At 35.6% G+C, this 15,608-nt stretch overlaps 2 protein-coding genes across 2 annotated transcripts; one reads left to right on the top strand and one right to left on the bottom strand.

The window, feature by feature from the left end:
* Positions 1 to 23: 23 nt before the first annotated feature.
* On the top strand, positions 24 to 6,223 carry LOC127792864 (uncharacterized; the record flags this gene model as incomplete). The annotated part of the gene is given in 3 exon segments (XM_052323483.1): positions 24 to 146; positions 5,396 to 5,452; positions 5,586 to 6,223. Coding segments are annotated over 3 exon segments (305 nt in total), but the record flags the coding sequence as incomplete, so codon positions are not given.
* Positions 6,224 to 8,532: 2,309 nt separating this feature from the next.
* LOC127793256 (UDP-glucuronate 4-epimerase 3) lies at positions 8,533 to 10,605 on the bottom strand. The gene has a single exon (XM_052324093.1). The coding sequence runs from the start codon at positions 10,206 to 10,208 to the stop codon at positions 8,889 to 8,891; it is 1,320 nt and encodes a 439-aa protein (XP_052180053.1). The 5' UTR covers positions 10,209 to 10,605; the 3' UTR covers positions 8,533 to 8,888.
* Positions 10,606 to 15,608: the final 5,003 nt, after the last annotated feature.

The raw sequence follows: 15,608 nt of genomic DNA, 5'->3' as shown, positions 1-15,608 counted from the left end.
TTCTTTTTCCTGGTGGTCTGCAGTGTCTGTTCATGGGACCTATAAGAAGTTTTTGGAATCAATATTAGAGCAAGGCCTCAAACGGATGAAAAGACTGCATGTTCACTTCTCTTCTGGCCTGCCAACGGATGGTGAAGTGATTAGTGGTAAGATGTTTGGTTCTCTTTGATCAAATTGCTTTAGCCATTTTAATCACGATCAGTGTTACTAAAGGCCCAAGGCACACTATGGCACAAAGGGTGTTGGAGCTTGAGGCACAAGGCGAGGCGCGTGCCTAGTGGATATTAGGTGCATATTGACTAAAGAAAAAAAAGAAAAATATATGTCCTAGTTGAAGAATAAGGTATAAAATAGGTCTTAATTTCTATTAACATATTCACAAGCATGTTATCAAGAAATTAAAAAATTCAACATATACTAACAAAAAAAAAAAAAATATAAACCGAGTTACATACTTGTAAATTTCCAAAGCACGTCCTATCATATTTCAACAATCCCGCATATAAACATCACAAAAGTTAAAAACTTTATAAGAAATTTTAAAATATATTGTTGGCATATATATATATATATAATGAAAAGAACAATAAAAAATGTCAAAAGATGCAATTTAAAAGTCTTGAGTTAACTTAAATTAAGTCTTGAACAATTTATAGGTTTTGAATTTTAATTAAGATTAACTAATTATGCATTTTAAATAATCTAAAAATCATTCTCATCATTAAGATCAAACATTTCCATATTTTCATCATTAGAAGCATCATCTCTGATGTTCTCTTCTTCCACATCATCTCCCTCTCCCTCTTCATCAAGGTCAATTGGAGCATTTGAAGTAGTAGCCCTTTTACTCATTGCCAAATTTGGAGTTGAAAGCAATTGTTGTTGTTTTTGATCTAGTTGCATGGTAAGGTTCTTCAACGCCAGAAGCTTTAGAAACATCAACCCATGTCAAATCACCACCCTCATGTACACGTTCATCATCTGAGTCACCAAGTTTATCAATTGCCCCAAGAAACCACTAATTACTTTCATCAATTTCATCTAAGGAAAAGGGATTGAGTGATTTGCGTAAATTGAAGTGATGTCTCAAAGCTCTATTATACTTAACAAATACTAAATCATTGAGATGTTGATGCTCCAATTGGTTTCTATTTTTGTTATCAAGCTGTCATAATAATTAAATTAAAATTAGCAAGTTAAAAGATGTAAGAAATCATATAGTGAATATTAAGAATAAGATTAAAATGTTTACATGCTTAAAGATACTCCAATTTCTTTCATAGCCTGAAGAGCTACAAGTGAGGCTACAAATCTTCATGGGACACTTGCAAATTAGGAGCACAAAATTGAGACCATGATTCAACTGAGAAAAAAAAAATATAAATCAGCAATTAAAAATCTAGATTATTGACTTGAATTAGATAATTTAAAAAATCATGTTATCTGGTGCTAATTGATTCCTTCCTCTGATACATATTTGTTTGCCAAATAACCCTTCGGAATTCTTATACAAGCTTAACTCCTTGGAAATTTTATCTTGCACTTTTGCAATGGGAATTGACCTCTCTATGTATGCATACAACCCTTCAATAACCTCATTTTCTTCTCCAATACTTGCATTTGAGTAAAAAAAATCTGGATTCAAATAATATCCAGCTGCATGTAAAGGACGATGCAGTTGAACATTCCACCTCTCATCAGTGATTTCAAATATTTTCTTGTATTTGCTTTCCTCATCAAAAAAATTTTCAATAGCTTATTTTGCCCTATCCATAGTCTCATAAATATAAGGCATAGCAGGTTTATCCTCATTATCCACCACTCTAAGCACCTTGACAAGAGGCCTAGTCAACTTGAGAGTATAAAGAACATTCTTCCCAAGTGAATCCTGTAGCACTATTTGAGATGCTTGCTTACATCATGTTTCCTTTGCAATTTTAGATTTAGTCCACTCTTTTGAAGTGAACATCTTTTGCAAATTAGCTTATTTGTTTATGAAATCTCTAGAGGGTGAGGACAGCCTTGGCAAATCTTGTTTTTTCAAGTCCTAGCATCTCTCTTTTCTTTGTAAATGTTTGCATCATATTCAACACTTGTGCAAAGCCATGTAAGTAGCCATTTACTGAACATGTCTTCTTAAATGTGTTCTTGAGTCTAGGAATTTTGAAAATGTCCTCCAACATCAAGTCCAAACAATGGGCAGCACATGGCGTCCAATACAAATTCTCGCACTTAACCATTAAGAACTCTCCTTAAAGACATGAATAAAAGGGAAAAGTCAGCCATTAACTTCACTAAAAGTTAAAAGAAAAAATAAAGTAAATTAGTAAAACTTACTAGCTAAAACATTAGCCAAAGCATTATTAGTAATAACTTGAATAGCATTTGTTTCTCCTATTTCCTTCACATATTGGTCAAGTAATTGGGACAGTTTCAACTCATCTTTAGCATAAGAAGAAGTATCATTAGATTCAATAAACATGCTACTCTTTGGACTATTTATCAAAAAGTTTCCAACCATCACACATAATTGTACATGCATATCTTGCCCTATCCATAGCCTCAATCATTGACTTAAAACTTGGAGGCTATTGGGCGAGCTGGTCCCCCATGAAACCCCCTTATCTTAAGGAGGAATTGGCGCACACAAATGAAATGATGAAGAGTCATAAAGTGGATTGGGCAAGATATGGACATACAATTGTGTGATGGTTGGAAGGATAAGAGACATAGGTCTTTGCTCAACTTTTTTGGTAAATAGTCCAAAGGGGAGCATGTTTATTGAATCTATTGATAATTCTTCCAATGCTAAAGATGAGTTGAAACTTTTCCAGTTACTTTGACTGATTTGTGGAGGAAATAGGAGAAGCAAATGTGGTTTAAGTTATTACTGATAATGCTTTGGCTAATGTTTTAGCTGGTAAATTTTATTAATTTTTTTTTCAACTTTTAGTGAAGTTAATGGCTGACTTTTCCCTTTAATTCATATCTTTTAGGAGAGTTCTTAATGGCTAAGAACAAGAATTTATATTGGACACCATGTGCTGGCCATTGTTTGAATTTGATGTTGAAGGACATTTTCAAAATTCCTAGACTCAAGAACACATTTCAAAAGGCATGTTCAGTAAATGGCTACTTATATAGTTTTGCATAGTGTTGAATATGATGAGAACATTTACAAAGAAAATAGAGATGCTAAGACCTAGGAAAATAAGATTTGCCACGGTTGTCCTCACCCTTTAAAGATTTCATAATCAAAAAGCTAATTTGTGGAAGATATTCACCTCAGAAGAGTAGACTAAATCTAGATTTGCAAACGAAACACGATGTAAGCAAGCATCTCAAATAGTGCTATAGGATTCATTTTGGAAAAATGTTCTTTATGCTCTCAAGGTGGCTGGTCCTCTTGTCAAGATGCTTAAAGTGGTGGATAATAAGGATAAACCTGTTATGCCTTGTATTTATGAGGCATGGATAGGGCAAAAGAAGCTATTGAAAAATATTTTGATGATGAAAGCAAATACAAGAAAATATTTGAAATCATTGATGAGAGGTGGAATGTTTAATTGCATTGTCCTTTATATGCAGCTGGAGTATTATTTGAATCGAGATTTTTTTATTCAAATGCAAGTATTGGAGAAGACAACGAGATTATTGAAGGGCTGTATGCGTGCATAGAGAGGTTGGTTCGTACTGCAGAAGTGCAAGATAAAATTTCCAAGGAGTTAAGCTTCTATAAGAATTCTGAAGGGTTATTTGGAAAACAAATTTTTATTAGAGGAAGGAATCAATTGACACCATCTAACATGGTTTTTTAAATTATATAATTCAAATCAATAATCTAGATTTTTAATTGCTAATTTTTATTTTTTTTCCCTTAGTTGAATGGTGGTCTCAATTTGGTACTAGAACCCCTAATTTGCAAAAGTTTGCCATGAAGACTTGTAGCTCTTTTAGGCTGTGAAAGAAATTGTTGTATCTTTGAGCATGTAAGCATTTTAATCTTATTCTTAATATTTACTATATGATTTCTTATATCTTTAACTTACTAATTCTAATTTAATTATTATGACAACTTGATAACAAAAAGAGAAACCAATTGGAGCAACATCTCAATGATTTAGTATTTGTTAAGTACAATAGAGCTTTGAGTTGTTGCTTCATAAATCACTTGATTCCATTTCCTTAGATGAAAGTAATGAGTGGTTGCTCGAGGCAATTGACAAACTTGGTGACCCAGATGATGAACTTGTATATGAGGATGGTGATTTGACATGGACTGATGTTTCTAGAGCTTCTGACGTTGAAGAACCTTACCATGCGACTAGATCTAAAACAACAAGAATTGCTTCAACTCCAAATTTGACAATGCATAAAAGGGCTACTATTTCAAATGTTCAAATTGAACTTGATGAAGAGGGAGATGATGTGGAACAAGAGAACATTGGAGATGATGCTTCTAATGATGAAAATATGGAAATGTTTGATCTTGATGATGAGGATAATTTTTAAATTATTTAAAATGCATAATTAGGATTTAAGAATCATAAATTGTTTAAGATTTAATTTAAGTTGATTTAAAGACCTTTAACTTGCATCTTTTGGCATTTTTTATTGTTCTTGGGATGGCATTTTTTATTGTTCTTTTCATTATATATATTATGCCAACAATAAATTTTAAAATTTCTTACAAAGTTTTTAACTTTTGTGATGCTTATATGTGGATTTGTTGAAATATGATGGGATGTGCTTTGTTGAAATTTACAGGTTTGTAACTTGGTTTAATATTTTTTTTAGTATATGTTGATTTTTTTTTAATTTTCTTGATACTAGGATATATATTTTTTCTTTTTTTAGTTAGCATGCGCCTAGTATCCACCAGGCGTGCTCCTCGCCTTGCGCCTCAGGCTCCAACACCTTTTGCACCGTAGTGCACCTTGGGCCTTTAATATCATTGCCCTTTACCATACTATATGATAAAAGTAGACTACAAATTAGATGGGTTGAAGAATGCCTATGTAATTCCTTGAATGGATTGTAGTCCATTTCTTTACCACTCTTGCATTGAAGAATGAAATTGAGAAAAACCAAACTATAAACCTAGGAAAATCTAGTATAAAGCTTTATGTGGTGTATTGATGCGAATCTTAACTTCTGTGCAGCAATAATTGTTTGAACTAATGTCTTGTTATCTTCTTTTTCTTTTATCCTTATGGCCCACTTTTCTTTTCATTGGTGTGCGCATGTGTTTTTATCTTTTTGTTGTGCGTGTGGGGGGAGGGGGGAGGTGGGGGGTTAGGGGTAATCTTCAGGATCTGCATGAAAAGCAATGTGCATCCACAACTAGTGTAATTTTGCTCATTTCTGACCATTGACACGGCTTGTCAATGTCCAGGTATGAGACGGGATGTTGATGTTTTGATCTTTCTCAATGTTAAAAAAGCTTTAGAAGGTATGTGGAGGGAACTGGAGATCAATTTGATTTTTCAGTTTGAAATTGTGAAATATTCCCTACTAATGATATAATAAAGGCATCGTGTTTAAAAGGAAGCCTGATTTGGTTCCTCTTCTTTGATTATTTTCAGAGGGAATGAAGCTCTATATTTCAGACAACAAGGTGATACTGACTGAAGGCTTTGACGGTGTTGTGCCAGTGAAATACTTTGAAAAGCTAGAATCATGGCCAGATAGACAACCGATTCTCTTTTAAACGTGGATGATATCTTTGTATTTGTTTCTTTCGTCCAAATTTTTATTCTATAATTGGACTTGTTGGGGGGCCATTAAAGGAAAAATACAGTGAATTTCCTCTTTCCAGAAAAAGTAAATCTGCCACAAAATATAAAATGTCTTGTCCGCACAGCACAGCAGCCTGTCGTTTTGGTGCTGATGCCTCGTGCATCCATACCTGCTGCAGCACATGTAGATCTTATATGTCTTGGGCTTACATGAAAAAAAGGGGGATTGCTGTTATGGTACAAGGTGTGTCTGATCCAAAACCTTACATACATCTATTTAGTTACTCATTTCCAATTGATGTGGAACGTGGCATTGTCCCCACACTAGTCATGTTATGCCTTTTTCATGTTGGCTTTGCGTAGAGAAATATCATATTTGTGTCTTGCTCTGGTATCGTTTTGTCACCAACTTATATCTCAGAAACAATCATTGTTAGATGTAAATGATTTAAGAGACAGGACAATAAGCTTTCCATTTGTCTTTAGATGATAGTTTGAAAGCATTCTAGAGGTTTCTTCACCAAAAAGGTTTACCAGCCACGAGCTTTTTTTCTGGAATCCTGGTTCTTTTCAAGGAAACGTGGAAAGCCTTTTATGCTTGAATCTTGGGGAGTGCGATCGTCTTCTGAAATTTCATAAAGCATAGGAAATTAATTTAGATGGGTTATATGCGTGACCTTAGTTTACGTACTAAGAAGAACAGAATTAAAAAGTAGAGCGTTGCTGGAAGGCATATATATGTCATTTCACAATAGCTCAACTTATTGCAGGATGCGTTTGCCTTGAAGCCAAAAATATGCATCTATCTGGTAATGGACCTGCCAAGACTCTGGAGAGATCAAAATGATACAAAACAGCAATTGCATTAACTGCCATTCTGCGTCTTACTCAATTTTTTCCCTTTCCTTTGTTTTGTTTCTTAAATTTCAAGCGGAAGCAGTTTGAAGTCAGAGAAGATAGCATTGGGATTCTGAATTTGCATATCCTTGAAGATTACGGATCATCCACGTGCAATACCATAGGTAAAGGTTTGTTCTCTGTAGACAGTGTAAAGCTTGGGTTCAATGCCCCTTTATTTCATGATTTGGAAAGCAAGACATACTATCATAAGCTGAAGTAAACCCATTTCTTTTGCCAACTAAACAAGTAAGGATTTCAAGATTCAGGGGTAGGAGAATGATGTTTAAGCTAGTAAGTAGGTCTAGCTATGAAAATTTTCAATATAGACTTGACCTAACATCTAATCAATGAAATTAGTTTCAATGTCATCTCAAGAATTTTTGACAGAACGAAGTTGTTGAGTTGGTGAGAGGCCATGGAAATACCTCACCAGATCTCACCCAAAGAGAAGGTTCTCCCCCTAGCACTCTCACTCTCTCTCTCTCTAATGGGGTGGAATCACCCAAACAACCAGATTAAGATTTGAGTTTACAATCTCATATTCACAGAGTGATGAGACCGACTGCCTCTCCTACTATCTTGTGTGGTTTTGCATGCTTTCCATTCGATATTCTTCTATTGCCATCTGAGCTAGGAGTCAAATAGGAAGAAAACTATCATTTCCCTAACTTCTTGCTGTCCTGGTACCAAGCAGAGAGTTAGCAGTACATGGATGTGGAGAGCGCAAATAACAGCGCTTTTAAAAGGGAATAAGCCAAGGGTGCACTTTCACCTGTCCAATCTCCTCTCGTTAGCAATTATCTCTCTCTGCTTCCCTGGTTCCAACTATAAACATCTCCATAGCAGAAAGCATCAGATTAACCATGAGCGAAGATGAAAGCTGGCTGCCCTATATGAAAGTTTCAATAAGTAAGGCATCCCAACGACAAATTAGGGTTAGCCGGGTTTCCCCCGAAGAAGACATCCTAAGATTTAGCTTGTGTGAAGACGAAAGGAATAACCTTCACGAGAGACGCATTTACTAAGGTGGTCCACATGCACATAAAAAGGAAAAATGCTCATGTTCCTGCATGGCATACCTAGCAATAGCAATCTTCTATCGCTGGCCAACATAACAACCTTCTTATTAGCACTGCAATCTTGCTGCAAGTTAACTAGATTGAGAATAAAAGGGAAAACTGGAACCCACCCCAGGCCAAGTAGCAAATGAAGATAAGAAGCTCCTAATTATGCCACACAAATAAATAATTTCCTGTATCAGCCAATATCAGAACCTCAAAATAAAGAGTCCCCCAAGCATTGAGCATGGTCCTAACGAACTCCAATCTATTGCCGTACATGCCCAAGTCATTACTTCGATAATGCTTGGGGCATAGCCTGTAAAGGCTCGACGAAATCACTTAGAAGTCTTCTGAATCAAGTAAGGTCCACAGTCACGTTACATTGGACCGTGGGAGTTAGTAATACATACGATGAATCAAGAATGTTTAAAAAAAACTACATTCTACGACTGCCAACTACAAGGTTTCTTCAAATCGTCAACTTGTTGAAGGTTACAGGTTTATCAAAGCTCAAAATATGATAAGAAACCAAATTTCTCGCAATATCAAAAACCTTTAGAGAAAATCAGATTCAACAGCTGCCAACCACAAGGTTTCTGGTATTTGCTTCCGATTTTCTAGTGAATGTTTTTGACCATGTGAGAAATCTGGTTGCATATCATATGCTGCATTGGTATTTCACTCAACTGTAGATGAAACAGCTTACAGTATCACAGTGGCAACAGGGTGAGCAGGTATGATAAAACAAAGAAGCATTAACAGTGTCAGGAGGTACCACGGGTTCTGCCGATGCATAAAAATTAAATAGAAATAAACTCTTAAGGAGATCAAAAGATCTAAACTATCGTAAGCTATTTTATTGAGATTCCACAGAAATGATACAAGTTGACCAATCGGCAAATACTCCTGTCAGTCATGAATTCTACAATGATAAAACTACAACAATTACATTCCCAGGTGTTTTAAGAAGATGGTCCTGGATTTCGTCAGATACAGCTCAGAATGCCCGGCAAATAATATGTCCAACAATCACAAGAACTTCTTCATCGTGGAATGCAAATTCTCTCTTGTATGGCATCGTTACAGATATAGGAAAACAAGATAATCAGGCAAGGAACAGAGATAGGTTAAAACAATCATATGAATCAAAACGAACAAGTGGAAACATCCTAGCAATTCCATGAGCATATCACTGTGCTGTCTTCTTTCCAGACTCATAGTAACTGAGATACCACCGAACAAACTTCTTCAGACCCGTCTGCAGATCTGTCGTGGGCCTATACCCAAGCTCTCTCTGCGCCGAGCTTATATTTGCATGAGTATATTGCACATCCCCGTTCCTAGGCAACTTCATAATCAACCTTTTGGCCTTCACCTTCAGAAGCCTCTCCAAAATGCTGACAAGATCCGAAACTGGCACTGGCGAAGTATTTCCCAAATTAAAAACCCGCAATTGAGCAGGCCCCGTCTTCTTCCCCCCACTGCCAGTACTCTTCTCTGCAGTGTCCAACGCCGCCAAACAACCCTTCACAATATCATCAATGTAGGTAAAATCCCGGGCCACAGTCCCATGATTAGGCCCCTCAAAGATCGGTATTGACTTCCCTTTCAATATATCCTTTGTAAAGAAGAAGTAAGCCATATCCGGCCTTCCCCAAGGGCCATAAACAGTAAAGAACCTTAACCCAGTAATGGAAAGCCCATATATATGATTATAAGTGTGTGCAATTTCTTCCCCAGCCTTCTTGGTTGCAGCATAGAGGCTTGCAGGCTGGTCGGTGCGATCCTTTTCCGAAAAGGGTACCTTTGTGTTAAGTCCATACACAGAACTAGAAGACGCCCACACAATTGCAGGCTGTGGATTTGCAGATTTACAGACTTCAAGAACATTAACAAGACCAGCAATATTGCTATGAACATAAGAGCTGGGATTTTCCATGGCGTACCTCACTCCAGCTTGGGCGGCCAAATGCATCACATGGGTGAATGCCACAACCTCGAAAAGCTTCTTCAGCAGGGCAATGTCGTTGATGTCGCCTTCCACAATGAACACTCCCGACCGCTCCAAGAGGGCTTGCCGGGCCCGCTTCAGCGACGGGTCGTAGTAGTCGTTGAAATTGTCAAGCCCGAGGACGCCGTCGCCGCGGCGCTTCAGGGCGGCGGAAACGTGGGTGCCGACGAAGCCGGCGGCGCCGGTGACGAGCACGCAGTTGCCGTTCCGGGACCGGATCCTGGCCGACGACCGGACCCGCTTTTCCCAGGCTTGGCCGCCCCAGGAATAGGTCCGGAGCGATCTGCGAGAGAGATCAGAAGAAAGAGTGGAGGAATTCGAGGGTGATCTGAAGAAGAAGACGAAGATCAAGCCCAGGAAGACGAAGGACCAGAAGGTGAGCTTGGCGAGAGAAGAATGCCACCTTAATCTGTGAATGTATGGCGATTTCTCCATCTTGAACTTGCCGGGCGTCGATGGGATGTCATCGTGGTGGGACATTTGCATCATCTGTGACATTGGGTGCGACGAAAGGCCCTAGATTTCTTTCAGTATGGGAGGGCAATCTAGGGTTTGGGTCTGGCTCTGGGAAGAAGATTCAAGAGGGAGGGCGGAGGGGCTTTCTCTGAGTTGAACTTTATTTATTTATTTTTATTATTATAAATAATATTGGATTGGATATTGGGGCTTTTCATTTGTGCGGTTTCTTGGAAGGAAGGAGGAGAAGGAGAAGGAGGAGTTGTTTGAATGGGTGACTTTAAAAGATCCAGGCTTTGATGATTGACGATGGATGATTAATAAGCAAACAAAATTGAAATGGAGGTAGGTTAATGGAGGGAGATAGATGGGGAGGGGGGAGAAGAAGAGTCAAAACACAGAGAGAGAGAGAGAGAGAGAGAGATTGTGTGTAACTAATGACAGGGGTTGATGCGTACTAATTCCCTTTATTATTAATTAGAGTAATCAAAACCAAAAACCAAAGGGTTTTCTCATCATCATTAATTAATGAATAGTAACAACGATGATGATGATGATTATTAATTTATTTTCTATTCACTTTTTACCTTTTTTTTTTTTTTTGACTGGTGGGGAGGCCTTCAAATGCAGACCTCCACTTTGATGGCTGGCTGGCTGGCTGGCTGGCTGTTTTTAGCTTTCCGTTGGGAAGGGTGGGCATTCATTAACCCTCCTCTGCCCCTGCCTCTGCCTCTGGGATGGATTGATTTTTTATCCAAAAGTTTGTTGAGAAGAAAAGTGTGGAGGAGATTTTTTAGCTTCTTCCCAAAAGCTGTTTGATTTCCTTAAATCATTTTGGATTTAGGGTAGCTATAATTTTATGTTTTTAAACATTATTAAGACGATTACAAGATTGTAATAAATATATCCTATTTTTGGATAAAAATAAATTTATTTATTGTGAATAATGTACAATTAATTAATTGCTGTCATCAAACAAGTTTGATGGCATCTCATGGTCCAATCCTTGCACCATTTTTGGTAAACTTGTCTTGGTCTTGCCCAAACCATGAAAGCACAGGCAACCTTATTGAATTATATTTTTTTATTAGAAAAAATACAATAATTAAAACCCACCCTATTTAAAATAGATCCAAACAAACTTGAAAAGAAGGCAAAATTAAACCTCTTTTGAAGAATCAACCCTTGATTAGGTGGCTTATGTTCCAATTCATGCAAGCTCTATCCCAATCCTTCGTGCCGTGCTGGGAAACAACAGAGAAATCAAATTAGTTTCCTTCATCTCAAAGTTCACTGTGACTTACATTCAAAATGAGTGGTTTTCAAGGAAAAGATATTGCACTTTACATGAATGAGTAAGTGAGAGTGAGTGCCCCACATTTCCTACCCACATACTCATCATCATGCATGATTACATTCATACCCTCCATTAATTTTCTCACCTACAACCACAATATTTAACATATTTAATTAGATTCAATATTACATGTGCTTGCTTGACCACCCATTTGTTGTGTATTAATTAGTGACTAACTAATCCAAAAGCCACAATACACACACACACACACACACACACACACATTGTTTAATTTATTAGAGACTTCATTCTTGACCCATTTCCATTATTTGAAGCCAATTAATTAGCTGGATGTTGAGCATGTGCATGCCCAAAGTGAAGAAAGAAAACATGTTTTAACTGGTTCCATCTTTATGGGCGGGCGGGCTGGCTGGCTGGCATCATGTCCCATATGCCTTGCTACTTCATCTAACCTCTACACTCAACACACTGATTATAAAAACATAATAAACAAAGCAAGCAATAATTGCACCTTCACTATTGCTCACTATTCACTAGCTACAACAATCTTGTCAACTCACCTCTTACTGGACACTACCATAATTTTCAGATACGTATGCAGTGCAGCAGTAAGTAATGTTTACTATATAAAATAAGTAAATAAGGATACTCCACTTCACTACTACGTACTGTACCTTCCATTGAAGTTAGTTTCAGATAGGTGAAGGTTTTTTGTCATTCTTGCCCATATTTTTCTTAGAATTTGGTTTATAGGATGTTGACGTTAATTCTATATATGGAGTGATATTAGCTTTCAGGTTGATATCATATGATGAGCAGACAGTACTGTGTAAAAAGTTATTACTTAGTCTTATAATATGATTTTACTCTCTCTCTCTCTCTCTCTCTCTCTATATATATATATATAACAATCGTACTTAAAAAAAAAAAAAAAGCTAGCATGCGTGGAGTACTGTGAAAAGCTAGCTAATTAAACATTGATGTCGTGCATGAATCAATATATATATATATATATTTTGTACTGATTAAAGTAGCTAATGAAGCGTAATTTTATTTTTAACTGACAACTCCTTTGATCTCGTTGTCAGGCAAAAAAAAATACAATGTTTCAATTAATCTTGAATAATTATAAATAATTCTATTATAACAAATTAATTAAAAATAAAAATGCTAAATTTACTTTTAATAAGTGGAGAAAATTAAGTGACGCCAATTGATAATTAATTTAATAAAAAATAAAAAAAGTGAGAAAATGTAACTACTAACCCAATTAATTAGTCTCTAAACCCAAGCAAAATTTTAATTTATCTCAGAAGAAGTGCGATAGCAAATCAATCCATAATCAAAGTGAAATCCGATTCATCTTTGTATCGGAAAATCATGAAAGCAGAGTAATCGATCTCTAAACAATTGATTTTTTAATATTTTTTTCAATAAATATAATTTTTATTGGATTTTTAATTAAACACAGTTTTTTGAATTTTCTTATTTTTGTACTCTATAATAAAATTTTTGATTAAATTTTCAAATACTATATATATTTATGCTTCTAATTTCAAAAGTTAAAATTTTCTTCTCTCTTTTTGGCTTAGTAGTTATATTTTTTCATTTTTTTTTCCTTTCAAATCATCAATTGATAACCTTTTTCTCTATTTAGGGAAATTTTGGTATTTTTATTTTTAATTAATTTGTGATAGTAGAATTGTTTAAGATTAATTAGGTATCGTAATTTTTTTTAACATGTATATATAATTTTTTTAAAATGATGTTAAAAGGGTTCTTAATAAAAAATAAAACTATAAAAGAATTAAATAGCTTCAGTTATACACTTTAAGGGATTTAATACATTTTAGCATAAGATTTTCTCGTTAAATAAGAATTTGAGAAATTATTTAATACAATCAATTGGTCGAAAAGAATTTTAATGTCGGATCGCCAAGTCAAAAAGCTGCACTTAATTATACCAAATTAAAATATTATCTTAAAATATCTTTTAATATTATTATAATATATATATATATATATATATAGATGAGTTGAGAGGCAACTAAAAACCGTTCATCATAGTAAAGTAATGTTTATTAATTAAGATATATATTGAAAAGAGTGAAATATAAAAAGTATTTTGAATAAAAATATTTTTCATTATGTTTGTTAATTTTTTTAAAAAGAAGTTAAACTTAAACTTTTAAAATAAATTTATCCCTTCTATCTCGTTAGATAATTTATTTTGAATTTCACAAATAAATTATTTTGATAAAATCTTATCTTATTCATTTTAATAAACAAATTTATTAAATTTATCTAACAAATTAGGTATAAGAAGATTTATTAAATTTATCTATCTTTTGGTAATTTATAAAGTAAATTTGCAAATCTAATTACCTTTTATCTTTAAATTGTTTGGTCAAAGAGCACATGCTTTAAAAATTAGTAGATGATACTCTATATTTGGAACTAAAGTATAAAATTAATTGTTTGCACATAACATGCTAAAAACTTAAAAATATATATAATCTTATATTTTAGCCCCTATTATTTTTACTCTTTTCAGGTCATTTTGAGTTTTCAGTTTTTCAAAATATTGTAAATGTATTTATTTTTATATTTTAAAAAATATATTTTTAAAAATAAGAAAAAAATTTTATAAGGAAAACTTAAAATAACAAAAGGTCATTTTGACTATTTTGCATCACAAACATGTCCAAAATTTTTAAAACTTGAAAAACGCTACAAACAAAAAGAAATGTGTTTTCAATCAAAACAAACATTCAAAACCCAAAACTTATTTCAATCAAAAAGAAATATGTTTATTCTCATCCCCCATTTTAACTATAACAAAAATTAATTCCTTTTATATCTCACATTTATATATTTTTTATTTACTTATTATTAGTATTAGTATTAATAATATTTAAATAATATTAATAAATAATAATCAATAAAAATTAATAAATGCACTAAACTAGAAATTACTAAATAATAATTATTAAATATACTAAATTAAAAATTAATAAGTAAAAATTACATACACGATAGGTAAATGAATACTACAATATCATATTGTTGTTGCCAAAATACAACAATTAAAATTTGTGATGTGTGGGGTCCACTCGAGCTTGATGTCGGGTGAAGTTAGGTTGCCGTTAGAGATGCTGTCACGAGGGAGTTTACTGTTAGGAGCTCGCCACAAGGATTCGTCTCAAGTCTTCATCGCTAGCTTTTGCCACTAGCCTTTGCCACAAGCTCTTGCCACTAGCCTTTGCCACAAGCCTTTGCCGCAAGCCTTTGCTACAAGCTCTTGCCATTAGCCTTTGCCACAAGCCTTTGCCACAAGCCCTTGCCACAAGTTTTTGCCACAAGCTCTTGCCACAAGCTCTTGCCACTAGCCTTCGCCACAAGCCCTTGCCGCTAGCTTTTGGCCCTGTTAGCACTGAGAGAATAGGTTAGAAGGCTCGCGGGAATCTTCCCCGCGAAGACCCTCCGATGCCAAAGTCAGTCCCCAATGCCCATGACTATTCACCAGAAGCAGTAAATGTGCAATCAAAGTGTAAATTTTTACCAGAATCAAAAGTCCTGTTCATTGTCTTCTAGTGGGGTATTTATAGGGCGCGATTTTCAAGGGTACCTGGTGGTGACACGTGTCTTCTCCTGGATGGAGCTCTTGGTTTTTTCCGAAAGGAGTACACCGCCGCACCTGCTGAGAAGGCCGGTAGGCGTCGCATGACTAACGGCCGCAAACTTGCGGCACTGCCGTGAGCGTGTGGCAGGTCGCGAGCTCGCGGCATGGCCTTGCCGCGAGCTTGCGCTATGCCATTGCCGCAAGCTCGCGGCAAGGCCTTCCCGGAGCTCTCGGCAAGGCCTGTCCGTGATGTGCGGCATTGCCGCGAGCATGCCTTTGTCGTGATCTTTCGGCGTACTGTCGTTAATTAATTAAAACAATATTTCAATTTTTTCCACCCAATTTCAATGGCACAACAATTGCCCCCTACTCTTTCATTTTTGTCTTATTTAAAGACAAAATGATAGAGTAATTTAATTTAATAAAATTGGGTCACAGTGCCGCTAGCCTGGTTTTTACTCGCGGGGTAATTTTTTTCTTCCTGCCCAGTGGTTCTTCCGGC

This window comes from Diospyros lotus, unplaced genomic scaffold, assembly GCF_014633365.1.
Source record: "Diospyros lotus cultivar Yz01 unplaced genomic scaffold, ASM1463336v1 superscaf1, whole genome shotgun sequence".
NCBI lineage: Eukaryota > Viridiplantae > Streptophyta > Magnoliopsida > Ericales > Ebenaceae > Diospyros > Diospyros lotus.
Note: the sequence above shows the minus strand (reverse complement) of the source record. Positions and strands in the feature narration are given on the sequence as shown.